At 46.3% G+C, this 26,457-nt stretch overlaps 2 protein-coding genes across 4 annotated transcripts; both read left to right on the top strand.

Annotated features, from left to right (window-relative positions):
- Positions 1-1,095: 1,095 nt before the first annotated feature.
- HMCES (5-hydroxymethylcytosine binding, ES cell specific) lies at positions 1,096-11,556 on the top strand. Of its 2 annotated transcripts, XM_084632859.1 has the most exons (8): positions 1,110-1,253; positions 2,181-2,334; positions 2,673-2,869; positions 4,856-4,999; positions 6,172-6,291; positions 7,226-7,386; positions 8,031-8,223; positions 9,688-11,556. In XM_084632859.1, exons 3-8 carry the CDS (start codon positions 2,687-2,689, stop codon positions 9,889-9,891), a joined length of 1,005 nt encoding a protein of 334 aa, XP_084488985.1. In that variant the 5' UTR covers positions 1,110-1,253; positions 2,181-2,334; positions 2,673-2,686; the 3' UTR covers positions 9,892-11,556. The 2 variants fall into 2 exon arrangements, with proteins under 2 accessions (XP_084488984.1, XP_084488985.1); XM_084632858.1 differs by lacking the exon at positions 2,181-2,334 and having other exon boundaries at positions 1,096-1,253.
- Positions 11,557-14,964: 3,408 nt separating this feature from the next.
- On the top strand, positions 14,965-24,001 carry LOC311524429 (histone H2A type 2-B). 2 transcript variants are annotated; one of them, XM_084635519.1, is made up of 2 exons: positions 14,965-15,025; positions 15,321-24,001. In XM_084635519.1, the coding sequence occupies exon 2, from the start codon at positions 15,410-15,412 to the stop codon at positions 15,788-15,790; it is 381 nt and encodes a 126-aa protein (XP_084491645.1). In that variant the 5' UTR covers positions 14,965-15,025; positions 15,321-15,409; the 3' UTR covers positions 15,791-24,001. The 2 variants fall into 2 exon arrangements, with proteins under 2 accessions (XP_084491645.1, XP_084491644.1); XM_084635518.1 differs by having other exon boundaries at positions 14,972-15,063.
- Positions 24,002-26,457: the final 2,456 nt, after the last annotated feature.

Raw genomic sequence — 26,457 nt, 5'->3', positions numbered from 1 at the left:
TTGCATGCTTTAACAGAGTGATTATCTAGGGTAGCACCTATTTTTGTCATTGCCTCTTCTGTTCACTTCTCCCACCGCCCTATTGGAGGGGCTCACCATATCCTGTGCTAATACTCAAGGAGTTCTCCTTACTCATCACCTTCTGCATGAGCCTCCCACTTTTGTGTTTTTGTTTTAAGCAAACCTTTGTCTCTCCTGGTCCTGAGGCTTTGGCCACTATAGGGCAACACATGCACCTGTGCAACCCACAGTGCTAGCCCTGAGGCTTCTGCAGTAGTCTGTCAGCTAGGAGAATGAACTCTGTGTCTCCTCTTACTAGAGTGGTCCTATTTCCCGTCTTGCAGCACTAGGGGAATTGCAGCAAAACACAAGGCTGAGTGGGCAGCTGACGACGCGTCCTGCGGACACAGACCCTGGCCATGAGCGGAGGCCATGGTTTGGTTGGGAAGGGTCTTTGCCAGAGATGTGCAGCTGACAGAAGGGCAGGGAGCCAGGAACACTCATTCCGCCAGCTCGGGCGGTTGATGATATGGCCTCACCAGCTCGGCCTGACTGAGGGGGTTACATGGTCCTTTGCACAGGGTGCCTGTGCAGAGCACTACTGGGGGCAGGTGTGTGACTGTCAAGTGCATCCGGGCTGTGCCCAGAGCCCCGCAGCAGAGCAGAGCTGGGGGCCTAGAGCTGGAGAGAGAGAAGGCAGGTAGAGGTGCCTGTGCCCGTTTTCCCTCCCCGCCCTGGACAGCCCCCAAACGCGGCCCTTCCTCCAGCCGTAGGGTGACCAGATGTCCCGATTTTATAGGGACAGTCCCAATATTTGGGTATTTTTCTTATATAGGCTCCTATTAGCCCCCCTCCTCCCGATTTTTCACCTTTTGCCGTCTAGTTCCCCCCTACCCGGCCCGGCAAAGCCCCAGCCCTCTCTGCGGCGGGTCCCGGCCCCGGGGAGCTGGAGCTGGGGCTGGGCCCGGGCCCGGGGCCCGGGCCCGGGGGCAGGGAGAAGCCTGGCTGCGGCGGGGCTGCGCCCGCGCTCACCCCCTGGCGAGCGGAGCCAGCCGGGACCAGAGGCGCGCGCGCGCCCCGCTCCCTCGCCAGTCCGTGGAGCAGGCCGCGTGCCCGGGGCAGAGCCTGGCGGGGGCCGGCAGCACCCCCGTCACGTGCCCATCGCCGCCCACTCACAGACGGTGGCTGGGACCCGCCCCCGCCCGGGCTGTTGGCGGCTGCAGCGGGCGGGCTGAGGTGTCGGTAACGGCCGGGTGAGTGGGAGCGGGAGCGGGACCCACCCTGGGCTGGGCGACGGAGCGGGCCCAATAGAAACCCACCATGGGGCTAGCATACCCCTGAGCAGCCCCCCTCCCCGCAGTCAGTCTCCCTCAGTCCCTGGGCGGGAAACCCCTCCTCCCGACAGCCCCTCACCAGAGACCCCCTCAGTCCCTGGGCGGGAACCGCCCCCCCTCCCGACAGCCCCTCACCGGAGACCCCCCTCAGTCCCTGGGCGGGAACCCCCTCCTCCCGACAGCCCCTCACCAGAGACCCCCTCAGTCCCTGGGCGGGAACCCCCCCCACAGCCCCTCACCGGAGACCCCCTCAGTCCCTGAGCGGGAACCCCCTCCTCCCGACAACCCCTCACCGGAGATCCCCTCAGTCCCTGAGCGGGAACCCCCCCCACCCCCAACAACCCCTCACCGGAGACCCCTGCAGCCTCCCTCCCCCGGAAGGGAGCTCTTCCAGCCCCTTTTCCCCCCACCAGGAAGCCCCACAGCTCCCAGGCAAGGAGCGCTGCAGCCCCCTTCCCAGCCAGGACCCCCCTTACAATTCCCCCTCCCCACACCAGCAACCCCTCTCAGTCCCCTGACCACCTCCCTCTGGGCAGCGGTCCCCAAATCCCTCTCTCTCTGGGCAGGGGACCCCCTTTTCCATGTTCCACCAGGCAGGCCCTCAAATCACTCTTACAGTGAGAGACCCCAGTCCAACAACCAGTGACCCAGAGTAGAGATTCCCACTCCCCCTTTCCCAGAGCTGTGCTGCCTGGGGCCTCCCCTGACTTACTGGTTCCTGTAGATTTAGATGTATGGTTAAAGTAAATACAGGGGAACAAAGGGCTTCCCCCAGCCTGTGTCCAGGGGTCTGTTTCAGTGGATATAGTGGGCAGCAACACCAATCTGTCTTGTTTTTTTTTCCAGGGCACCTATTTCTTCTATCTAAGCACCATGTAACAATTAAAGATAACTTTGAGCATGCGTCTTCCCAGCCTCCCTTGCTCCACTGAATATTACTCAACTGCAATCCTTAGTCATCCCACTGAAAGAAGTGTTAACATCATAGATGGGGGGAAAGGTATGGGGGAATGCCCATTGAACTACGTGGTGTGCATTAAATATGATACTTCAATCACTCGCTTCTTGTTCTCTCATCTGTTCATTGTATGCTTACTTAGATTATTTAAGTCTTAGTGGCTTTTTTTACAATATCCAGCACACTTTTGGGCTCTGTAAATAATAAAGCCCTGACACTTTGCCATAGAGTGGACAAGGGGTTGAGTGGTAGGGGAAGACGTGCATGTAGTAAATAGCTCCTTTTGTGTCCAGTGTGAAGGTGAAATGTGTTCATGCTTTGTCACCTGAAATCAGATTTGAGGCCATTGTTCCACAGCATATAATGTCCTCTTCTTTTAGGAAACTTGTGAAGAATGTGTGGGCGCACGGCCTGTGCTCTGGGAGCAGATCGCATCCGCCGGGCCTGTGTGTACCGTGATAACCATGGTAGAACAAGACAACCTGAATGGAGAGATGCTGATAAATACAGCCCCTCCTACAACAAGAATCCCCAGTCCAACAGCCCTGTTCTGGTTTCCCGACGACACTTCGAGAAGGTAACCTTCAAGCAAAACAAAATACTTAGCACACATTATGGTGCATCCTATACAATGACTTGTAGTTTGAAGGGGGGTAACTGTATATTTCACAACTGTACTTGACCAGTTTGATATAAATATCTTTATATTTTGGAGCATTACAGTTTTCGGTCTCTCCAAGCCTTAGTAGTTTAATTCTAGTTCTGTATTTCCAGACTCCTACTGCTAGTATGTGCTTTGCAGGAATTCATACTGACACTTCAGGCTTTTCAGTACACATGATTGCTGTATTAGTAGTGCTGTATGTGTTCCTACTTCTACAGTAAAAAGGTATTTTAAGTTCTGCTGAAATGTCAGGAATTAGATATTTGTTACAACTACTTAGATTTGTAGAACCAGAAATGTTTAAAGGTGAAAATTAAAAATATTAACACTGTATCATTCTAACCCAATACACCTGCACAGCATTTGAAAACTACTTCCTCATTTACTTTTCTGCTTAAATACTATACTTAAAATTCCACAATTCTCCTGCAATAGCTGATGAGATCACAAAGCAGAAAAAGATGGTGCTTGAAACATATCTATTTATTATTTGTATTACTGTAGTGCTTAGGAGCCCCATTTATGGACCAGGACCCCATTATGCTAGGTGCTATACAAACATAGAACAAGAAAAGATGGTCCCTGTCCCAAGGAACTTACAATCAGTGTGTAAGACCAGAGACAACAGATGGGCGTAGGCAGACTGATGGAGGAGTACAAGGAAACAATGAGATGGTATTGGCCAGTATGATAGGTAGTGGTCTCAAGCGTACCAGAGGCCTAACTATGAGCACAAGCAAACATCTGATCATACAGTTGTCTTTATTAAACTACTTTCCATGCTTATTCACTATTTGGGAACAGTGTGACACACTTTATTTACAATGTTGAAGCGGAAACAATTGGATTTGTGCTTTTCTTTGCTGCTTTCTATTCTGCTTGTAGGCCTGAAAGGTTTTACAAAACTCAAGGCCAATAGAAATGTTTCTGTGTAGTTTTGTTCATTGGGAACTTTTTTTTAACAAACCATTTTCCTGTGGTATTAGCCACCCAAACATTGCAGCTTTTGGCTGGCACCTGAGAATCAGAAAGTGAATTTGACTAGAAGCAGAAGTGAAACCCACAGTCTGTTTCCATTGTCCAAACTGAGAAAAAATGCAAAAATGTGAACAGTGAAAGTAAGTTAGACTTTAAAAATGATCAGATTATTAAAACAAAGTTATTGTTTGTAACATTTGTAAGAATTTTTTTTTTAAATAAAAAAGATTAAGGAACCTAACAATGTCCTTTTATAATTATTCATTACATTGGGGAAGGCCCTAAGATGATGATGTTGCTGGGACTTTTTTTGGTAGGACAGAATGTATAATATGCTTAGAGTGGAAGATCTCTGATTAGTATTAGTGAAGTAAAAATTGCAAATTTACTATTATACGCAAATATTGTATTATATAGTGAATATTCCTTATAACCAGTGGTGTTTATATTTATTTTTGAAAAATAGCCATATTGCATATTGCTGGGTCTGAAAATTAATCCCTTGCATATTTTCAATGACTTTCTCATAGGAGTAATAATTACTGATTACTTTTGAATCATTTTTTGGTTGCAGTCACGTATCAGCACTGAGTATATTCTCACACCCATACAAAACAGAAGTGATAGAATTGCCAAGAAAAGTAACTAGCAGAACAGCAACTAAAAGTTTCTTTCTTGTCAGAAAGTAACCTTTCTTCTTAAAATGTAAGATATTACTTTAATAAGTTATCTGTAAGCTTCTCTTTTCTTGTTAGGCTCTCTGCCACTAGTTGTAGTGAGTGAGTTTGCTGTGATCTGTTGTAGTCTCCACTATATAATGGAGAAGGCAGAGAGCTACAATATGCTCTGATTACTTTGTAATTTGCTGTCTGCTCCTGTCTTGTGTACTGGCATGAGGTGCTTTTCTATTTTATGTGAAAGGATGCTGATTCTTCTGAGCGTGTCCTTGCGGCTATGCGCTGGGGACTGGTCCCAGCCTGGTTTAGAGAAGCTGACCCTTCCAAAATGCAGTATAAAACCTCCAACTGTTGCAGCGAAACCATGATGGAGAAACCCTCCTACAAGGTAAGTTTACAATATTATTGCATTTAATGAGTCTTGAGAGAGGGAAGATTTTATAATCATCAGCTCCTAGCAGTGCTATTAATGACTTGTAAACCAGAGATCTAAGCCTCTTCCTAACAAGAATTGACCACCACCACCCTGTTGCACAGAAAATAAATCCTTCTGAGTGACACAATGTAAAACCTAGCATCTCAGTTTCATTGAAACAGAAGAACCCAACAAACGATAGCTTTTCGCATGCTGTATTTGACCAGGTGGCCTTAAGATAACGTGCTATTTGGTTCAAGTACAGTTCAGGCTGGAGAAAACAAAGACATTGGTTCTATAGAAAGAAAGCTTTGGGAATAAAATACTATTTAAAATTAATAGAAAGCTTGTCTGTTAAGCCAATTGAGCAGCAGCACAAGGAGCTCCATAGGTAGACTTATCCTGCCCCCCTCAGCCGGTAGGTGGGTGTACTGTTTGGTGGGAGTCTATAAGAGGGGGTTCTGTCACGCTCTAAATTATGGAAGGTGAGAACATGAAGGATTATTTTGTCTTACTGCTCATAACCTTCAGTGAATTAGAGACTCTCAGAATTACCCTGAGTATTACTTGCAGAACACCTCCAACTTAATTTTGGTGTGTGGTGGGTAGTTAGGTGCCTATCTCCCATTGATATTAATGAAAGGGAGTAGACAGAGTGCCAATTACTACAGTGACATATTTAAAACTAAATCAGACTTCCTGAATGGAGTGGAATAGAATGACTAGATTTCCATCTTGTGCTAGTGTGGAGTTCTCATGCTGCCACTACCATGTATTAATGTATTTTAATTCTTAGGTGGTTATGGGACACTATCAGATTACTATGTATAAAACACATATACAGGAATTATCTACATAATAAGGCTCTAACTTCATCAAGAGCTTTTAATGGTGGCATAAACCCTGATAGCAGAGCATAGGTTTATGTGAACAGAACCCCAGTGTGGACCTACAGCTTTAATGTCTATGCATTTGAGGATCAGTTATAGAATACAAAAAGTGTTATAAAGAAATGTGTTCCCTATACTTCAACCATGGCCTTATCCTCCCCTCCTTCTCCCACCCCAACAACCCTTTTATTTTAATACCTTCCAAGCTGCCATCTGCTTTGATTTGTGACGTGGTCAAATCTTCTCTTCCCAAAGGGACCTCTGGTAAAGGGCAGGCGCTGTGTAGTGCTGGCAGATGGATTCTATGAATGGCAGCAGCACAATGGAAAGAAGCAGCCCTATTTCATTTACTTCCCACAGCCCAAGCAAGAAATGGTACTGGATTCCCAGCAACAATGTTGTTTTAATACTCAGCAATGAGATATAGCACTTTCTGATTTGAAAAGGCTTTAGAAATATTAATTAGTTGTCACTTATCCTGAAGAAAAACATGTTTATTTTATAAATTCCTGCTCACTCCAGCTGTGTTCGTGATTGAGGTTCAGGCATAGGATATTGGAAGCAGTGCAGCTTAAATGTGTGGTGAGGCCTAACTTCCAGGCAGGTGGAAAGAGGGCTTTGGCAGTGATGGAAGATGTCCCGCTGTCACGTAGTCATCCCCTGTATATTAAAGCCCTGAAATGCAGAAAGATTAGCTTCTCTTATGTTTGGAACTGTTGCTGTAATATGTGATGGTACACCCAAAGCTGCAGTCTGTGCATGGCCTTTTGATCTACAGTGTGCTTCCCATCACTCTTCTGACGGAAGGCTTGATCCTTAGAAGTGCTGAGCACAAAGAGCTCCCATTGAAGTCAATGGCCCTTGGTAAAATTTCACAGAACAGAGTTCTGAATAATCTCAGAAACTCTTTTCGGCCTGTTGTGCTTTCGTTATTTATTTTTTCATGGAAATGTAATCTGTTACATCGAAGATCTTATCTGCTACTGTTGCTTATCCTTTCTCATCTCCTGTGACCTCACGATCATTTCCAAAGTAACAGTGTACAATGCACAGGTGGAGAATATGACTTTGAGAGGGGGGAAAAGTATCAATGCAAGATGAAGTTCCTAATAAAGTTTTTGTGTAAACAGCCCTAGAAATAGGGAAGAGTAATTAAAATAGCAGATGAGGCATGGGTAGCTGAACTACACTGGTTTTGTGTGTTTTCTGTGAGGCATCAGATAGCCTTTAAATATCTTTGTATTGAAATTACATAATATAGGAAGGAGATTAGGAAAGACTGTGATCATTCTGTATCTTTATTTTCCAGGCAGATGGGAAGGATGATGATGAAGAGTGGAAAGGCTGGAGGTTACTCACCATGGCTGGGATTTTCGATTGCTGGGAGCCCCCTGATGGAGGGGATGCATTATACACCTACACCATCATCACAGTAGATGCGTCTAAAGGCTTAAGTGATATCCATAACAGGCAAGTGAGAATGACTGGCTGTGGATTGTAGAGTTTAGGGGGGCAGAGATTAGTGGCGAGTGTGTGGCAGAAAACCTTCCTTTTACTTCTGTGCTGTGTGGAGCAGGTAGTGTGACTGTATTCCCCTACATACATAGCCTTGGTGGCCAAGAACATACAGGCCAGAAATTCTTCCATGCTCTTTCTACCTGATCCCCCTAGAGAAGTACATTAGAACATTACTGACTTGTTTCAGGTCACTGAATCTTGCCCTTGCCATAAATCACTGTATTTGGCTCCTTGCTGGTAGCAATAAGAATTAAATTGCTCATAGGCCTGCCTAGTGATTGACAGACCCTTTGCCTCCTCTGGGGAAGCAGGCTGCTTTGGTGAAGTTAGTACACTGTTTGCCTCAAAGAAAAACATTGTATTGCTTAGTCCTTTCCTCACGTCTTCAGAAATTAGGTCTGTGTGCCTTCAAGCCAGTTGTTAATGTACTAATAGTTATTGCCAACACAGTGTATCCCCAGATAGCTGGAATCTGGATTATGTTAATTCTGGATCTTAGTTTGGCTTTCACCCAAATCACTCAGTCCTGCCACGTGGCGGATAAGTTGTGTGTCTCTATGTGGACTTAAGATTTCTGCATCTCCTCCCATGTTTAGGATGCCAGCTATCCTGGATGGGGATGAGGCCGTCAGGAAATGGTTGGACTTTACAGAGGTATCAACACAGGAAGCCCTTAGGCTCATCCACTCCACAGAGAACATTGCTTTCCACCCGGTTTCCACTATAGTAAACAACTCCAGAAACAATACACCAGAATGCCTCGCTCCCATTGGGTTGGGACCAAAGACGGTGAGATCTGGTGGTTGACACAAATCACACTTCCCTCCATAATACTATTTAATAATAATAAAAAATAGAATAGTACTTTGTCCTCTGTCTAACTTTGTAGCTGAGGGTTTTGCTGCTCTTTACAAACATTAATGAATTAATCCTGCCCGCGAGGTAGATAATTTATACCCATTTTCATAGATGCATAGATTGTTCAGCCTGGAAGGGCCTTTTACAGAGGAGAAAATGGAGGCTGTAGACTCAGGGCCAGATTTAGGGGCAGGTGACTCAGGCGACCCCCTGGGGTGCCAGGCTTAGAGGGCACCAGGCTCGGGGGTGCTGTTTTTGTTGTTAGTGACAAAAGGGAAAATAGAATGTTTGAAGTAAAATGTAAATACAGATTGCAGATCCTAGCATGCAAATTTATTATCTTATATGACAGGATGAATCATGCATGCGAATCATGCATGCAAATCATGCATCAAAGTTGTGAAATGGGCTACAAATGCAATAAAAAATAAGGTAGTCAAAAGTTTAACAAATGGGGTGGGTCATGCCACAGAATATAAGAGAATAAATCACATGTTTTGTTTAGCTGTTTATTAGGGGCTGGCAGCTCACTCAGTGCCTGAGGATGAGAGGTAGATTATGCCATGTAAGATTCTTGATCTACCCCTTCTAACTGATTCAGGATGGCTCTGAGAGACTCCCAAATAAGGGAGTGTTATGTACTCCTGATAACACAAGAACTAGGGGTCACCAAATGAAATTAATAGGCAGCAGGTTTAGAACAAATAAAAGGAAGTATTTTTTCACACAACACACAGTCAACCTGTGGAACTCCTTGCCAGAGAATGTTGTGAATGCCAAGTCTATAACACGGTTCAAAAAAAACCTAGATAAGTTCATGGAGGATAGGTCCATCAATGGCTATTAGCCAGGATGGACAGGGATGATGTTCCTAGCCTCTGTTTGTTAGAAGTTGGGAATGGGTGACAGGGGACGGATCACCCGTTCTGTTCATTCCCTCTGTGGCACCTGGCATTGGCCACTGTCAGAAGACAGGATACTGGGCTAGATGGATCTATGATCTGACCCGGTATGGCTGTTCTTATGTTCCCAAAGGCAGCCATCCATCCTCAGTTGGAGAGAGGGTCACTGCAGTGAAGGCCCCTCAAGGATTCCCATTCCTTTTCCTGCTCTTCCAGAAATAAACCATGATGTATAGTGTCGGGATCACTCTGCTTAATATGGTATATTCTTTCCTGAATGGCATTTAGGATTAATCCGACTGGGACTTCCACGGGAACTTTCTGCAAGGCTGTGTAACTGTAGGGAGTGATGCTGCTGCTGCATCTTCCCCATTCTGAAACTGGACCCAGCTCATTGACTTGGTACCCATGTGGGCATTTTCTGATGTGCCTTGCATATATGACCAGCTATTTCTGTGGTTCTTATTTTTCTTATTGTAATTTGTCCTCACAGGAAACCAAAGTCAGCACTAGCAGCAAAATGATGTTGGATTGGGTGAAAAACAAGTCTCCCAAGAAAGAGGAAGGTGATTTGCCCAGATGGTCCAGCCAGTTCATTCAAATTGCTGCACCCAAGAGAACCAGTGCAGGCTTAATGCACCAGTGGCTGAAGAAGGAAGAGGGGGATCCTTGTGCAAAGAAGCCCAAAACTCAGTGAACTGACTTTCAGTTCTGAGTTCCTAAGCAGATGCAGCGTGTTAGCTTGTTAGATTCTGCAGACTGGTACTGAGACTCCTGTGACCTGTTGCATTGAGCATTTTAACGTGATCTCTTTAGCACTGATGTGATTTTGTAGCTTGTTGCCCTTCTTGTGCTGATGGTTTACTGATTCAGGAGAGCAGTGTTTGGTTTTTAAAACTTTCTTTCTTGTCTTCCACTAGCAGGGACATAGATTTAATGTGCAATGCTCACCTCCCACCAACTTTTTCACTGCAACCCAGTGGTTGGCACTGACCTGCCTTGGGAATGTCTATGGATCAAATACATGTGAGAGAGGCACTTAAATGCAATCCATGCTCTTCCCATTGGGTGAGGAACAGAAAAACTGCATGGAATTCTTTCCTGTCATTGTATTCAGCTGGTTCTCCTGTGTGTTAATTCTCCTAGATAGTCTGTTCTATACAGATTATTTTGGACACTTTTGATGCTTGAGAACTTCTGCAGCTGAAAAATGAAAAAAAGAACCTATGTTAAACTAGAATTTAAATCAGAGACAGAGACCCATTCCCAAGGCCAGGAAATTCTGGGCTAACACTGCCTTGCTTTGTGTCGGCACAGCAACATGTATGGGCCTCTGCATAAGGGTTCCAGAACAGTGGGATCCTGATGTCATATGCGGAAAGGAGGATGTTCAGGATCCTGGAAGCAAGTGCCATGGGTACAGGTGCCTTTTAAAACTGAGGAAGCATTCTATTGTGGAAATGGGGAGGGGTGTGAGTAAGAGAGAAATGCCTTGTTAAGTCAGTTTTGCTGGTGAAAGCTAAAAGTGGCCTTACCTTTAAATTCTTTTCCATGCTCATTGTCTGTCCCATTTCTGACAGGCTGACCTGCCTTTAAGGAGTCTGTGTGCTATTGTCAAGGGCTGCTTTGAAAACCATTCCCCAGTGGTATTATAATATTATGGAAGCCACTAGAAATATCCCCTCAAATTTCCCACTGTTACAATGTAGTTATAATGTAGGCATGAATCAGTATTTTAACCAGTGTTGTCTAACCCTGCTCAGAGCAGGGTTAGATGACACAATGGTAAAAATGGCAGCATATTGTCTACACCAGACCTCACACTGGCAGTAGCAACACTGGTAAATTTAAAGAGAAAGTCCTGATATTCAGAAGTGCTGAGTGCCCACAGCTCCAAATGAAGTCAATAGAAGCTGCAGGTACTCAGTACTACTGAAAAACAAGCTTTAATGTGTTGGCATGACCTTAGAGAGCAGGTTCCTGGGAATTACTGGGTTTAATCTGTCTTCTGTGGCAGCCATAACTCTTAGCTTTATTATTTTTTGTGGGGAGTGGTGTGGGAAAACTTGTCTTGGCCATAGTGTTTGTGCAATCTTTTTGTTAATAGGATTTTAAGATTTAGAGAGTATTTTCTGAATCCTTGATCCAGAGAGGGAACAATCACTCTTTTGAGTAGGTAGATCACTGGACTGTCACTAAAGTACAAAAGTATTTTTTTGTCTTTGGTCTGGGACTTGAACAAACAGTGAGAGTCAAATGTTAGAGCAAAGACCTTAGCATGTGGGTGCTCTCTGGAGAGCATCACTTATTTGTGTTTGAAATAGTAGTTTGTAGAAAATAAAAAGCGATCAGTTGGCTTGTTGTGATGTGTCCTTGTGTGTATCTGTCTCTCTATACTTGTTATCAATCCATAATCATCCACTCCACAAGCAATGTGAATAATGTGTCTTCCTCACCCTTGCAAAAAGAGACTTCATAGAGTACAGTGAGCTGTAAGACTTTTGGCTGGCTAAAGTTCCTGAAGAGGTAAGAGTTTATTTACAAATTAAAATATTCTCAGAAGGCAGATTGATGGCTCCACTCAGAAATGATTTGTTCTAAGGGAGCTCCATAGATGCTTCTTAGCTGCTGTGGAGAGTTTTGAGGGATGGGCGGTTGAGCAGCAGCCTTTGGCGTGTCAAACAGGAGTATGGTAAGATACCATTAAATGGGGGAGAACCAAATCCATACGGCAAGGAAATGAGTTCTTTTAAAGATATCAAACTGTATCCCAAGATATATCAGAACCTTACGGTAACCCGTTACATTACATTCATTGGGAAATGCTCCATTGAGCCCCATTTCTGACACCTTGGAGGAGCTAGGGAATGTCTCCTGCTAGCTGATCGGTAGTTTGGGTGGATTTAGGGTTTCCCCTTGTCTATGCTTAATGTAAACTAGCCAGAAACAGTTTTGCAGTCTATTTCTCTATCACTGCCATCATTAACCTTTCAAGACAAAATAATGTATTATCTAATTTCAGTCCCATTCCAGACTCTGGAAGAATCAGAGGGCTGGATTTGTGGTCCCTGAAACTCTTGTCTCAGCACCATCTATGTGCTTCAGCAAGCAACATGCAGAAAGTGAGAAATAGATTTCTTCCTCTGCCAAGTCATTTCTTCTCTCGGCAGAATGATTTTGCTGCCCCTCTTCAGTGTATTGCCTGTAGACAGCAACCATTACAGAACAGACTCTACAAAAAGTCACAAGCATGCATTTAATTGTTGTAAAACTCACTGTTGCTACTATGGAGGGAGGCATGAGGTGAATATAGACCTGGCAATCAGGAATACCTGAATTCTAATCCTCTTCCTAATACTCACTCTTTTATTGCCTTGGGCCACTCATAATCCCTCTCTGCCTCAATTTTCCCATCTGTAAAATGCGGAATAATCCTTCCCCCTAACACTCATAAGGGCTGATTATGTGTAGAGCATTTTGCAGGTAGAAAGCGCTGGAAGTGTTATCACTAAATAACTATCTTTATATTTATATACTGTTCTCTCTAAATAACACCTTTAAACTTATATCTATTTCCAAATCAAATGTGTCTCCATTCAGAAACTGTTAAAAAAAATTTTTTAATGAACATACTTGGTACCATAATCTCATCCTGAAGCTCATCAAATGCACCAAATGAAGCCCTTCTGTTGAAAGCCAAATGCCAGTTCTGCAGGCCCTAATCCCCCCCCTCCCAGTTATGCCAACAGCTGTGTCAGTAACCTCAGAAAACAAGTGTATCGTTTTTCTTAGTGTTGGTCTCTCAGGAATGAGGAATTTTTCTTTTTACATGCGAGTATAAAACCTAGCACTAAAACCAGGGGCTTGCAAACCCATTGCCAATAGCCAGGGAAATTTATTAGTTTTGGGAAAGGAAAAGGCCCATCCTGTTACGGTAGCAGGAGACTGAAATGAAATGAGATTTTCCTTAGGTGTTTGCACGGTGAGACAATAGGCCTTTTTCTAGAAGGGCAGCTAGTGGCATTATCGGTTTGATCAAAGACGGACAATGTGGCCATGTCTCCACTAGCCCTTTCTCTGAAAAGTTTCACATTCCCTCACAGGTGGTAGCAAAATGGGAGCCCTAATATAGAAAAAGTTGGTAGAAGCAGTGGCAACTAGGGTTTTAACCACCGTGTCATGTAGATTTATATGATGATGCAGCTGCTGTACACTAGGGCTCCCAGTGATGGAATTACACCAGTATTAGAAATGGTGGGATTTATTTGCAGGAAAAAGGGCTAATGTAAACACAGCTTAAGGATTATTGGATAGCAGATCTGCCCTACCAATATTGGGATCTCCAACAAGAGAACTGGGATCCCCTGTATTTTGCTGATTGTCCTTGATTTTATTGAGAATATTTGAGAAGGTAAGAGACTGCTTGCTCCTCTGTGGCACTCCCCTAGGGGAAATACAGCTTGCTCAAGTAGGAAGACAGTGATCTACTGGCTGCCCTTCTATTTGTGGTCTACAGTGTCACTATATTGGCACACCTTTAAAAAAACACTCAATTTCAGAGTCCTGCTGCTTTGTAGGCAGAAGCTCTTCATCCCTGAGCAGGAGCAGGACAGGTACCAGTGGTGGTACTTACAGCTGTTAAAACTGGTAATCTACACATTCCTCTTTTTACCGTAATATAGGCACCTGGTGGCGGGTTGCTTCCCCTTCCATTGGGTGTGCTTCAACCCACGTTAGCACTTGTATTGATCATGAGCATAAGCCTGGAGTTTGGAGCAACCCAAAATTGATGGTGGGTCGGAATAGCACAGTTGAACGGGGGCCAGAGTCTGGATCATACAGCCAGGTTTGTGTCTGATGTTTATTCCTAGTAGAGCATTTAACACTGATACAGCCCTTCCAAATGTTTTATAAACATTTAATTCACAGTTAAGTGGTCCACAAGTATATGTGGGCCTTATGTCCATAAATACCCTTCATAGCAGCCCTGGGGAAAGTCTTAAAGCTGTGGAAGCTGATGCTCAGAGAGGTAAAGTGGTGCCAAAGGCTAGAGTGAGGCAGTATTAGATTTGCAATTAGAATTTGAGGCTTCCTCTTTCTTAGTTCCATGCTTACACAGCTAGGGTGCCCTGTTCTGGGAGACAGGAGCAGTAGTCATTTGCCCTGGCACAAAAGCTACCTGCCCACATTTGTCATAACAATGAGGGGGGGGAGATATTTTTCTTGCCTGTGACACCCCTGCTGCCCGAATCCAATACCCAAGTGACACGGGCAAGACGAGAGGGGAATATTGTACAGAGAGAGAGAGGGGCTCAGCCGTGAGCCCCAGAGCTATTGGGGCGCAGTGCAGTGCAAGGTACTGGTGTTTACAGCGGGACTGGAAGGTGAATTCAAGCGTGGAGCCTGCTATGGAGCCGATCAGGGGCCAAAGAGGACGAGCGACACGTGACTGCTTAAAGCGCTACAGCCGAAGCAGGGGAAGAAATATCCTTCCCCTGGTGCGTCGCTTTGTGAGGCAGTCAAAGATCCCGTCTCCTTGTAGCTGCTGTTGCTGCACATTAATATGCTTCACCACCAGCTGCCTTTGCGGACGGCCCAGCCAGCGTCTCGACTGCCACTCCACCCTCGTCCGAATCCGAGCATAGGGCGTTGCGAGCCCTATGCAAATCAGGGATCGGAATATCCGCCAATGGGAGCCTGGTCGACTCCCACGGCCGCCAATGGGAAGCGGCCGGCCGCCTGGGCTTGGATTTATATCCGCTCGCGGCTACGAGCGTTATTGTCATTGCAGCTGCGGGCGTCTGGCAGGGCGGATCGGGCTCAGTGTGGCGGTGAGGGCCAGGGCTCTGCCTTGGGGCTCAGTGTGGCGGTGAGGGCCAGGGCTCTGCCTTGGGTTTCAGCCTCCGTAGGGTTTATTTTCATAGCGTGCGCATGGCTGCTGCGCGGGCGGTTCGCGGGGGGCTGCAGGCGGGGGCAGGTCACGGGCTGGGAGCAGGTCGGCGGCCCCGCCGGGCCTCTCGGCGCTGCAGCCCGGGCACGTTGTAGCCCTGGCGAGCGGCTCCCGGGGCGGGTCGTGCCCCGCGGCCTGCGCGTTGTAACGCTGTTGTGTCTCCCCCCCCCCCCCAGGCCCTGGGACCGGCGCGGCGCCTCTCCTCCTCCCGGCCGGCAGCCGCCGGGATCGGCCCCTGCTCCCCGTGCGCCGCGTCCCCCCCGCCATGTCCGGCCGAGGGAAATCCGGCGGCAAAGCGCGAGCCAAGGCCAAGTCGCGCTCCTCCCGGGCCGGCCTGCAGTTCCCGGTGGGCCGCGTGCACCGGCTCCTGAGGAAGGGCAACTACGCGGAGCGGGTCGGGGCCGGGGCACCCGTCTACTTGGCCGCCGTGCTCGAGTACCTGTCGGCCGAAATCCTGGAGCTGGCCGGCAACGCCGCCCGGGACAACAAGAAGACCCGGATCATCCCCCGGCACCTGCAGCTCGCCATCCGCAACGACGAGGAGCTCAACAAGCTGCTGGGCGGGGTGACCATCGCCCAGGGCGGCGTCTTGCCCAACATCCAGGCCGTGCTGCTGCCCAAGAAGACCCAGAGCTCCAAGAAATGAGCCCCGAGCCACCCGCATGCCCAGGAAGTCAATCGATCCGCGATGCGGTGCAGCCAACCTTGGCGTTCCCCTCGTGTCCTCTCCGTGTGCCCGCTCTCCCACCCCCCGACCCCCCCCATTGCTGCCGGGGGGCACTGCCCTCCTGCCCCCCATGTGCTAGCTTTGCCGTCCGGCAGCAGGGGAGGTCGTAGCTCTTATTACAGAATGATAATGAGCCTGTGATTCTTTCTCTTCCTCTCCAACCCCCAGCAAGGAGGGAGGTATGAAACGAAGGAAGGAAGCCGTTTGAATTTGAAATAGTAATAATAAGAATAAAAAAGCTCTTGCCCAGGTGCCAGCACCCTGCCTGGTACTTCTAGGTTGCTTTCTGGACTGTTCGGCTGCAAAGCTATCCTTCCAGGGTTGCTGGTCAACAACTCTGTTCTCAGAGCAGCATCTGTGGGGTTGGTGGCTTGCTGTTCTGGACCTGCTCACATTCCGTGGGAAGAAGTGTTTGGGAGAAGGAAGAATTGATTCTCTCTCTCTCTTCCCCCCCCCCCCTTCTTTTTTCTTTTTCCCTTTGGGAAGGTGTAACTAACTGCAAGGGAAAATATTTTGCACAGTGAAAGCTCCAGCCTGGAGCAGGAAGAGACTGGGCTTGGTCAATGCTCTTTATATTTATGTTGTGTTTGTGGATGTAACTGAAGATACCATGTGTTTCCTTTGTATTCTACCTGGATATTGTTTGGGGGTGGGAGAGTCATGGAGGGTGATCTCTCCCTATTGCTTAACTTTTGCACGAATGATCTACTTTACTTTCTCACCTTGCTCCACGCAGGAGGTAGGGAAGTTGAGGAGGGTGATAATTTTACCTGCTGTTGCTGCACATCCCCATAAATGTGATCAGAAATGGACTTAGTAAGTACAAGGAGGGTGGTGAGGCCAGGAGACTTTCCAAATGTGAAAAAAAGTATGTTTCTGGGAGGAACTAGTCTTGTTTTGCCAAGTCTACCAAGTCTTGTTTTGTCCAGTGGTATAAGCGAAAATGTCATCAATTGTAAAGGAGCCCTAACTTGGGTCTCCGGTTACGTTTTGAATCCCTTCTTGCAAAGTCACCTTATTGTAGCTGTTTGGCTGAGTTCATGCACTCAGTGGACTAGTAGGATTAGTTATTTCTCATTAGTGTGGTCCTGTATGGTTTGGGGGAAAGGGTGCACTTGAAAATACTCTAAAAGAGCATTACAAGGTCATGAGTTGACCATTGGCAGGGAATGGAAGCTGCCATTGGTCCCCCCCCCCCTTTTTTTTTCTTGATCCGATTAATAGCTTTATGTTGCAGAACCTCTTATTTTTATTGAGAACTTAGCACTTGTACCCTAATTGCACTTTATAATGACATGCAGTGTTTTTGTTCATCACTACTTCTGGTTCTTAAAATGAAGTGCTAGTTATATATCTGTTAACTGTAGTCCTCCTTAATGGATTAATGTTTCTTTTTTTAAAAACCTATAATTTACATAAAGCAAATATATAGTTAATGTGGTGGTTATTAAATGGCTATTTGGATAATGTATGAGCATGAAAGTCAGCCTAGCAGTCCCTGTGACGCATAGTAGCTGTGATCTTATAGAAATTGGTATGAAGAGCAATCTTGTTCCTTATTGTGAGGGCAGCTTGTTTATGTGGAAGGTTGATAGAATCATGTGCATGTAGCAGTGTCTAGGCTGTTGGACAGTAGAACTTCATAATCTTCTTAAAGTGCAATGGACAACTGTCTGTGCTGTAAGTAGCATGTGTTCCACCTATCAAATCAGCTCTTAATTTTGTAGATGAAGTAACTTGCTCTGATTCAGTTAAATTCCCTAGAATAGATGAGTTTGGATGCCTGTAAGTGGTTTTATGAAGAGGTTTTTCACTCCATTGTAGAATGTGGAAAAGGTATGTTACTAGAGTATTGATTTAGTGATAATGGAGACGTAAACTTGATATGACACTGGCTGTCTGGGATATTCTGTGGTTTCACCCCTCCTCAGGCCTGGGGGAAACGGTTTTGTTTCTGGGCAGCTGTATCTTACTGCTGTTGCATGGGACCAACTTGGATTTTTTCCTTCTGTAAACTGAGCGTTAGGCCATACTGGGGTGGATGAGGGAGAGAACTAGGTATTTTTCTTTTGATACAAATCACTGTTTAGAGAATGGAGATTCTAAAATGTCTCTCTCTTAGTGTCTTGTTCTTTTGTTTCTCTAGGACCAGCATTCTGTACGACTCAAAGGAGGTTGCTTTGTATTTCTTAGAAAATGCAGAACTTGTGATACTGAAAAAAAGAACAATGCAAACCCAAAATCTGATTAAACTGGTTCAGTATTGAATGTATGTCAAATTCGCTGTCTGTTATCACCACATCACCTAACTTTTGCTTGCATTGGAATTGTCATATCTGAGGAAACAGGCTGATATTTTTATGTCAGTAACTTTTTGTATTTGGATTCTGTCTTCCTGGGAGGGATGGGGAAAGAGATCTGATTTAGTCCAGCAATCCCAGTCCGTTGCCATAGACGTTATGTTTACTTTTTTCACTCCAGATTGATCCCCTCGCCTGTCTGTGTGAACAAACATAATAGTCATCCTCCAAATTTTTCTCCCCGCTGCTGGTAATGTAGAGTCACTTGATGACCCAGCCAATGAGGCAAATGCAAAGAAACTTGAATCTCCCTCAGAAGGTGTCACCTGCAAGGAAAAGCAAAGCTGGACTGGAACACTTACTCAGCTGGCTGATGATAAGCTTGAGACACTGCACAGGAGCTAAATTTCTAGTGTAGACTTAAGTTTCATGTACCCTTTTCCACTTGTACTTAGGTGGAGAGCTCACAATATATATGCCAGGAGACATCTAGGATGTGATTCTGCAAAGACTTGTATTCCTGATTTTCTCTTCCATGGATGGGGAGGAAATTGAAAAAGGAGGGGGGGGGGTGGAGAAGGGTGCAGGAGGAGAGGACCATAAGCCAGGGGGTGCAGCACCTGAAGTGGTTTTCATCCTATGCAGTGTTTACAGTTTGGTTCAATGGCTCTCAGCACCCCCACTGTACAAATTGTTCCAGCGCCCCTGGAGAGGATGCAGGCAAGCTGGGGGGGGGGGAAACAGTGGTTGTCTTTTAAAGAGCCTGTAAATAGAAGATATTGAGGAACTTAATTATTTTTATGCCACTAGCACCAGTAAGGATTGGGGCCCCTTCGCTCTGAGCACTAGACAAACACAAATAAGGTTGTCTCCGCTGTAAAGAGTGTACAGTTTAGGATAGGATGCCACATGTGTGTAACAAACAATTGAAGGAATGGGGGTTAGAAACCTGGCAATGGAGGAAGAAAGGCAGTAATGAAAACATTACCCACTACTGGGTCTTCTGTCAAATTCTAGGTAAGTGTCAGAAGTGCATGACTAGCCATCTATTTGGCTATTTCAATTTAGGAAAGAGTTTTAGTTTCTCTTGTGCCCTGCATCCAGTGGAAGCCAGGCTGATGTGTTCTTAACAGATATATTTATTATAGTTGATTTTTGTTTTTTTATTAGCTGGGGTTTGGCTTTAGCATAGGTAGGTACACTTTACTTGTGGGTATTTAAACTCCATCCCAGTCCGCACTAGTCCAAATAACAATACTGTGCAAGGTTTGGAATCCAAACCTACTTTAAAAACTTCTATTTTTTTTTTAACTGTCAGATTTTTATAGTATTGTGACTTCAACTGGTAGCCTGCCATGAGATCTTCTTTATTGCTCAAAGAGGGGAGAGAATGTTTTCCTCAATTTCCTTTAGTCTGCCTTGGGCATTTGGCAGCGTTTTATGCAGTTACCCATAAATACATGCAGGAAGCTATTTTGCATAGCAACATGGGAGAAAAAAAGTTCTATTAACAGGAAAAATACAAATTATCGGAAGGGAATTGGAGAGGTCTGGCAACTGAAACTGCTTCTAACTCTTAAACTGATTAGATTTCAAATTAATAATGTCCTTTTAATTCTGCAAAAAGTTGTGTTGTCATCTGGGCCCAGATTAGGGTTGGGCAAGTCAAATATTTGAAAGCACTAATTTATTAAAACAGTAAGACTTCATGGTCTCCGATAACTTACTAGGCATAACTATTTAAGGATAAACCCAAATTATTTTAACTCGGGGGGGGGGGGGGGGAAATGCAAAACAGTCTAAAAGGTAGTCTGGTGCCTATACCAGGGCATTCTTGCTGGAATACTTGACCATATTTGACTATAGTCAAATAATTGGTGGACCATTGACTGCCTGGTTGAGATCCTCAAAGGTATTTAGGTGCCTAGTTCCCATTGTGTTCAGGCACCCAACTGCCACTGTAATCCTTTGAGGATTTGGGCCCTAGTGACTAAGGAAACTACCCCAGACCTGCTTCTAAATGTGGTGCTTTTATAGCACCACAATAACCTTGCCAGATGGTAATAAAAGTGAAAGCTGCATTAGTAGACTGGACTGAAGAGACTGACTTAACCTAGCAAATCTCTTGTGTGTTAACTTCTCCGTGACTGCAGGTTTATATCCACTAGCCCTGCAACTCCACCTGGGATTTGAAAATCAAGCTGTGTTCTTCTGCATGTCAATTACAAATATTCTGTAATCAGAATTTAGCTGATAGCTTTGTTGATAGAATAGAATTCACACACACACCCCTTCTGTGTAGTTGCTCCACAAGGAACATGAGTTGTGACTGTAAATCAGAGGGCTCTGACATAAGGGGAGTAGCTACACTGAGTTAGGAAGGGTGATTTTCACCTAGTCACTTTCTTGGCCTCTGTGCTCCAATAGTGTAGCAGACTGCAGTTCTGTCTGCCCACAGATTGTATACACCATGGCCAGTGATGGTGCAAGTTTTGTATAGTTTCTTTGTGCTTCCCCTGTCTGTCTCCAGCTGCTGTCTCTTGTCTTTATACAGTAAACTCTTTGTTCTGTTGGTACAAGGCCTAGCACAATGGAGTTCTGGCCCATGACTTGGGTTTCCATGTGTAACTGCAGTAACTGTCTTCTCTGTGCAGTCCTATCAATGGGCCTGCCCTTGCCTGGAGGAACCACTGCTACAGGTGGGGGGGAGTGCAGCCTCTGCTGAGGATTGCTCCTGTGAGGTAAGCGCCTAGGCCTTTTCCCAATGCTTGCTGATGCCTAGCGGGGGTGGTGCGTGTGGGTGTTTTTCTACTGATTTCCTATATGGCTTTAATCAGGGGCCCTTAGTCATTATGACACTAGGGAAACTGGCAGGGTCGTTAAGTGAAGGAGAAACTGGAAAGGAATTAATGCTGTACATCCAGCGAGCTCTGCTTTTCTGTTGACGGCCCAGAACTTCAAGTCTTTTTAGATTATAAGTTCTTTGGAGCAAGGGCTGTCGCACACACATTGCCTAGAACTGTGGGGTTCCAGTCAGGAACACAAATAAAACTATGAACTGGACTGAAAGTACTAACTCTGAGCTTATTTCCAAGGGCTCATTGGTCTGTTATCAGATGACCTTTTTTCTACAACTACTACTAACCTTGGCTAGATTTAAAACAGTGATGTAGAGATGAAATGAGTGCCTAGTCAGGAAGCCATCCAGTCCTTTTTATGACACACTTGCCTGCTAGGGCTTTTTGGCAGAAAAGAGTGATGACTAAGTTCACAAAGATGAATCACACAGGTTTTATTTTTGTTTTTTAAACTGGGTTTGCATTGCCTCTTTGGCTTTTTCCCTTCTATATATTATACAGAAATGGCCTGACAGGTGGGCTGGGAGGGGAGTTGGAGTGGCTTGTCTTTAAATTATTGCTGCTTTCTCATGTGGCTTTCTAGGTGTACATGGGGAAGCTGTAGCAGCATAACCTAATATGTGAATTTTAAACCAGTGTAAACCTCTCTGTGGACATGCTTATTTTGGTGTAAGAGTGACTTCTTTTGATTTGTAGTTAGTCTGTTAAGTTTAAAGTGCAATAAGCCACTCTCAAACAAGACTAAGTGAACATGTAGAGGTTTGTATTGGCTTAACTACACTGGTTAAAAATGTTTAAAGTTGAACTGGTGCAACTTTCCCCTGTACACTAGCCCTTAAATATCAGGAATATCTCATCTGGTTCCCCTGGTTTTGAGGAAAAACATCTTGGGTGAATATTGTGAGCTCCCTACCTCTTACTTGACCAGGAATAGGGTTGCTGAATCCTTAATATGTTTTCTCCAAAATTTTGATCAAAAGAATTAAACAGGCCTAAATAAAAATAAACTCAAATCACAGAACTTTCAGTGGTCTACCTAAAAATCCCTCTTGTAATGTTGCTCGGCCTCTGGTCACTATAGTTTTCCAGGTTAGAAAGGAGATGAATTTCTAATGAAAAATTTCTGCCCTTATCACTCATAATCAAAAGAAGGGTGTGCTACTAATTTCCAGGAACACTTGGCTGCAGGAGCTGGCCTCTGAAGATTTTTATCCCACAGTCTTTCCTAAACCAGATTCTAGTAGGATCCTTAGATCCTGAAAGCTTGTTACACTCAAACAAGTTCTGACTACTGACACAAACACTGTGCTTCCCTTCACTTAATGATTACTGGCTCCCTTTTTGCCTGGAGCTTATAGCAAGGGAAGACACTTATTTACAGGAGACCATAGATACCCATTTGAAGTGCTAGAGGTAAGAGACTTTTCTTCTGCTAGCCACACTACGAGGCCTTTTCATTTTTGCTTTCTCGCACTCCTTTCCTAGACCAGTCTGTCCTGACTAGAACCTACTTTTGTATACAAGTGTATATTCTACAGTAATAGTGCACAGCTGTCCCTCTTACAGCATGCAAGGTGGTTGCTTGTTGCAGTATATTCTTGATGTGGTAGAGGTCATGTAACCCCAAATTTTATGAGTTGGACATAAGATTTGGGGTAGGTGTCCTGCACTCATCTTTTGTTTCCTAGATATCTCCCACCCACTTTTTATTTTTCTGCATTTTATTACAGCTTCTGTAGACTGCTGCTCAGAAAGGATCTGGGATAAAAGGGCTAGAATGAAATCTTCCCGGGTGCCATGATTAAAAACCCAAGTAGATAGGAGGAGGAGGAGGCAGCAGTGCTATAGCAAGAGATGAGTGCAGTTCTTCCTGTGCATCAATTCTTCTGCCTTGTTATAGTATAGGAAGGGAGACGCTTAAAGCTTGCTACTTATGCTCTCTAGCTTTCCCTCTTTAGGTGCTCTGGCCCTGCTCCTGAAGGGAGAGGTTGAAGCAATTGGCTTATATCTCTGAAAATGTCACATTTAAACAACCTTACTGGTGTTGGGTGTAAATGGCCAGCTGTAGACTAAATGTCAAGCTGCCTGTACCTTACCAAAAGAAAAATGCATAGAAAAACCATTCTGTGTTGTTCCTGGGCTCCAAACTAAGAAACTCTGCATGGATGTCCTTGATGTTTTATGAGGAATAATGAGTCTGTTACGCTGAACCATTAATCAGTGAAGTGCAAAAGTACTGAGTAAGATGCATAGGCTAAGTCTTAAAACATAGCCTGTGAAGACACAACTATAGAGGTAGTGAAGTCAAGCTACAATCCATTCCACTCAATTTGATGGGGACCATGTAGGCAAATACTGTACATGTATGGTAGTGTAGAGGACAAAGCCAAATGTTGCCATATTGGCTGTTACAGTTGTAAAGTCTTTCTTAAAAGTAAAAAGAGAGAGTACTTGTGGCACCTTAGAGACTAACCAATTTATTTGAGCATAAGCTTTCGTGAGCTACAGCTCACTTCATCAGATGAGCTGTAGCTCACGAAAGCTTATGCTCAAATAAATTGGTTAGTCTCTAAGGTGCCACAAGTACTCCTTTTCTTTTTGTGAATACAGACTAACACGGCTGTTACTCTGAAACCTGCTTAAAAGTAATGAGGAAAGGGCATCAGGCCCCACTTTACTGTGTGGCTGCTGGGTGAACTCTTTACAAGGATAAGAAGTTATGCTTACTGTGACCTCTGCTAAGCCTAGGGGCAGACTATGATGCTGCTGTGGGAAGGGAGCATGGGTGTGAATCTAAGCCCTAGTTTTTTAAAGATTATTCCCAGGTATACAAAGCTGTGCTTAGAACTTATATAAAGGCATACAGTTTACTGAGCTGAAGATGGCGGTAGTGGGGCTGCTGCATTATCCAGCAGTCAAGTCAGCTTGGGCTTTACCTCTCTTTAATTGAATTAAAGGTGAATGTGAACAACCTTCTGTGTAGTAGCCTTTGTTTTACATTGTTCAGCCATGCTGCATTTATGCCCCTGCTGTGCCACAAATTTTGGTGTAGATAAGGGGCTGGAGATTTGGGATTCTGTGCAGGTACCTGGTGGGAGTGGGGGTTGGCACCAGGAGGAGGATATTCTCTTCCTACCTGTCCCACCTGGGAGCAGAGCTGCAAGAACTAAAGTGTCACTAAACTTGACCTACTCCCCTCTCAGGCAATGGTGTTGTCCTACTTTACAGTGAGTAAAGGGCTGGAAGCATGTGGGCTCTTTCTGACCATTGAGCCTAGGCCCTCTTTTCAGTTGTTTGTAGTTGAGATAAACGTGGCACAAGTAAGGGCCTAACGATCTGTGCTGTACAGGCACCTATGCCAAAGAGCAGCTTTGCCTCAGACCCAGCCATCCTTTTGAGGCTTTAGCGCTGCAGTTCTCAAACTGGAGTCTGAGAGGAGGTCTGAGAGTCATGGCTGGGGCCTTTGGCCCTGCTGCTCAACTCTTCCCCCTCCCTTCCAGTACCTCCTGCAGCCTTGGAACAGTTATTCAGCTGTGTGCAGGAAGTGCTAGGAGGGAGGGGGAGGAGCAGGCATGGGGGGGTGCTTGGAAAGAAAAAGGATGGGGATGGAGCCTTGGGGGAAGGGGTTGGCTGTGTGTAATTACAGGTTTCAGAGTAGCAGCTGTGTTAGTCTGTATTCACAAAAAGAAAAGGAGTACTTGTGGCACCTTATGCTTTGTGCCCCTACTCTACTTACGCTACACTGATGACATCTTCATCAGCTGGACCCATGGAAAAGAAGCCCTTAAGGAATTCCACCATGATTTCCATCCCACCATCAACCTCAGCCTGGAACAGTCCACACAAGAGATCCACTTCCTGGATGCTACAGTGCTATAGTCTCAAGGTGCCACAAGTACTCCTTTTTTCTTCTTGTGTAATTAAAGAGTGTGCAAACACCCTTGCCCTGTCTCTCTCCCTCCCACCCCCTCACTCACTTTCAGTGGGGTAGGGGAGTGGGATGCAGGCACTGGCTGGGCAGTGCTTACTGTGGGTGGCCCCTCTTAGAGATGCAGCGGAGCTAAGGCAGGCTCCCTGCCTGCCCTAGCCCTACACTACTCCCAGAAGTGGTTGGCACAGCTCCCATTGGCCAAAGTTCCCAGCCAATGGGAGCTGCAGAGTTGATGCTCAGGGTGGGGGTAGTGCCCTGACTCATCTCCCCCACCCCTAGGGGCTGCAGAGCTGTACTAGCCGCTTCCAGGAGCGGTGCCAGGGCGGGCAGGCAGGCAGGGAGCCTCTGCGCCCTGCTGTGCCACTGGAATTTTAGTGGCCTAAAGTTTTGGCTTCAGTAGCCTCCGGCTGATGGAGCCTGATTCTGGGAGCCTCCCACTGAACACGGGAGTGTTGGCAACCATCACCCCTAGGGAAAAAGTAGTGGGGGGGAGGGAGAGAAAGAGCATGTGTTGTTTTTCTTCTCTGCTCAAGTAGGAGATACCTGTGAAATAATATAAACATTAAAAACAAACAAACAGCTAAGCCTATGGCTGAAACTCAGGCCTGCTGCTGTCGCCCTTACTCCCCTGTCCGGCCAGTGAGAGGAGCATAGTGTAGGCGAGTGCCCTACTCTTACACTCCCTGAGAGCAAACAGCTCAAATGACAGTGGGAGGGGTGGAGAGCTGAACCCACAGCCCAGGCCACAGCCACTGCAAGGTGCTCACAGCTGACAGCAGCTGCCCACCCAGGACCCAAAAGCCCCTGGCACCAGCCAGCTGCTCCAGGCCTAGCTGGACAGGGTAGGGGGCAGAGCAGGGTCACTCGTTTCTATCGTAGGGGGAGCTCCTGCGTCGGAGAGAAGGGGACGGGACCCGACCCAGGGGAAGAAATGGTCCGGCAGGCAGGGCAGAGATTTAAACCGGTTCACACCAGCCTCGAGCTAGCTGGGACAGGACGCTCAAGCAGGAGCCGTAGGGGGACAAGCTCCGCACCCCAGGAGAGGGGGGCACCAGAGGAGGAGAGCTCGAACCTGGACCGTGACACAGACAGCCCCTGCCTCCCCCCGCCTGGCCAGAACATAGGGAGGGGCAGGGCCCACCCCCCACCCGAGGCTGTTTTCCCCATGCTCGGCGTACAGAGCGGGGCTGCTGGCCCCACACATGCAGCCGCCTTCTCCCCACCCCACCCCACCGACAGTCTCCCCTGCAGCGCTGGGGCGCGCCAAGTGCATCAACCCGCTCCCGCCAAATTTCCCAGAGCCCCCGCAGCTAAGCGCCGGTTCGCTCCCCGAGCCCTTTCCCCCCCCCGCTAAGCGCCGGTTCGCTCCCCGAGCCCTTTCCCCCCCCCCCGCTAAGCGCCGGTTCGCTCCCCGAGCCCTTCCCCCCCCCGCTAAGCGCCGGTTCGCTCCCCGAGCCCCCCCCGTCAAGCGCCGGTTCGCTCCCCGAGCCCTTCCCC

The sequence above is a fragment of the Lepidochelys olivacea genome (assembly GCF_965140295.1).
Source record: "Lepidochelys olivacea isolate rLepOli2 genome assembly, chromosome: 7".
Lineage (NCBI taxonomy): Eukaryota > Metazoa > Chordata > Testudines > Cheloniidae > Lepidochelys > Lepidochelys olivacea.
This window is presented reverse-complemented; position numbering and strand designations above follow the sequence as displayed.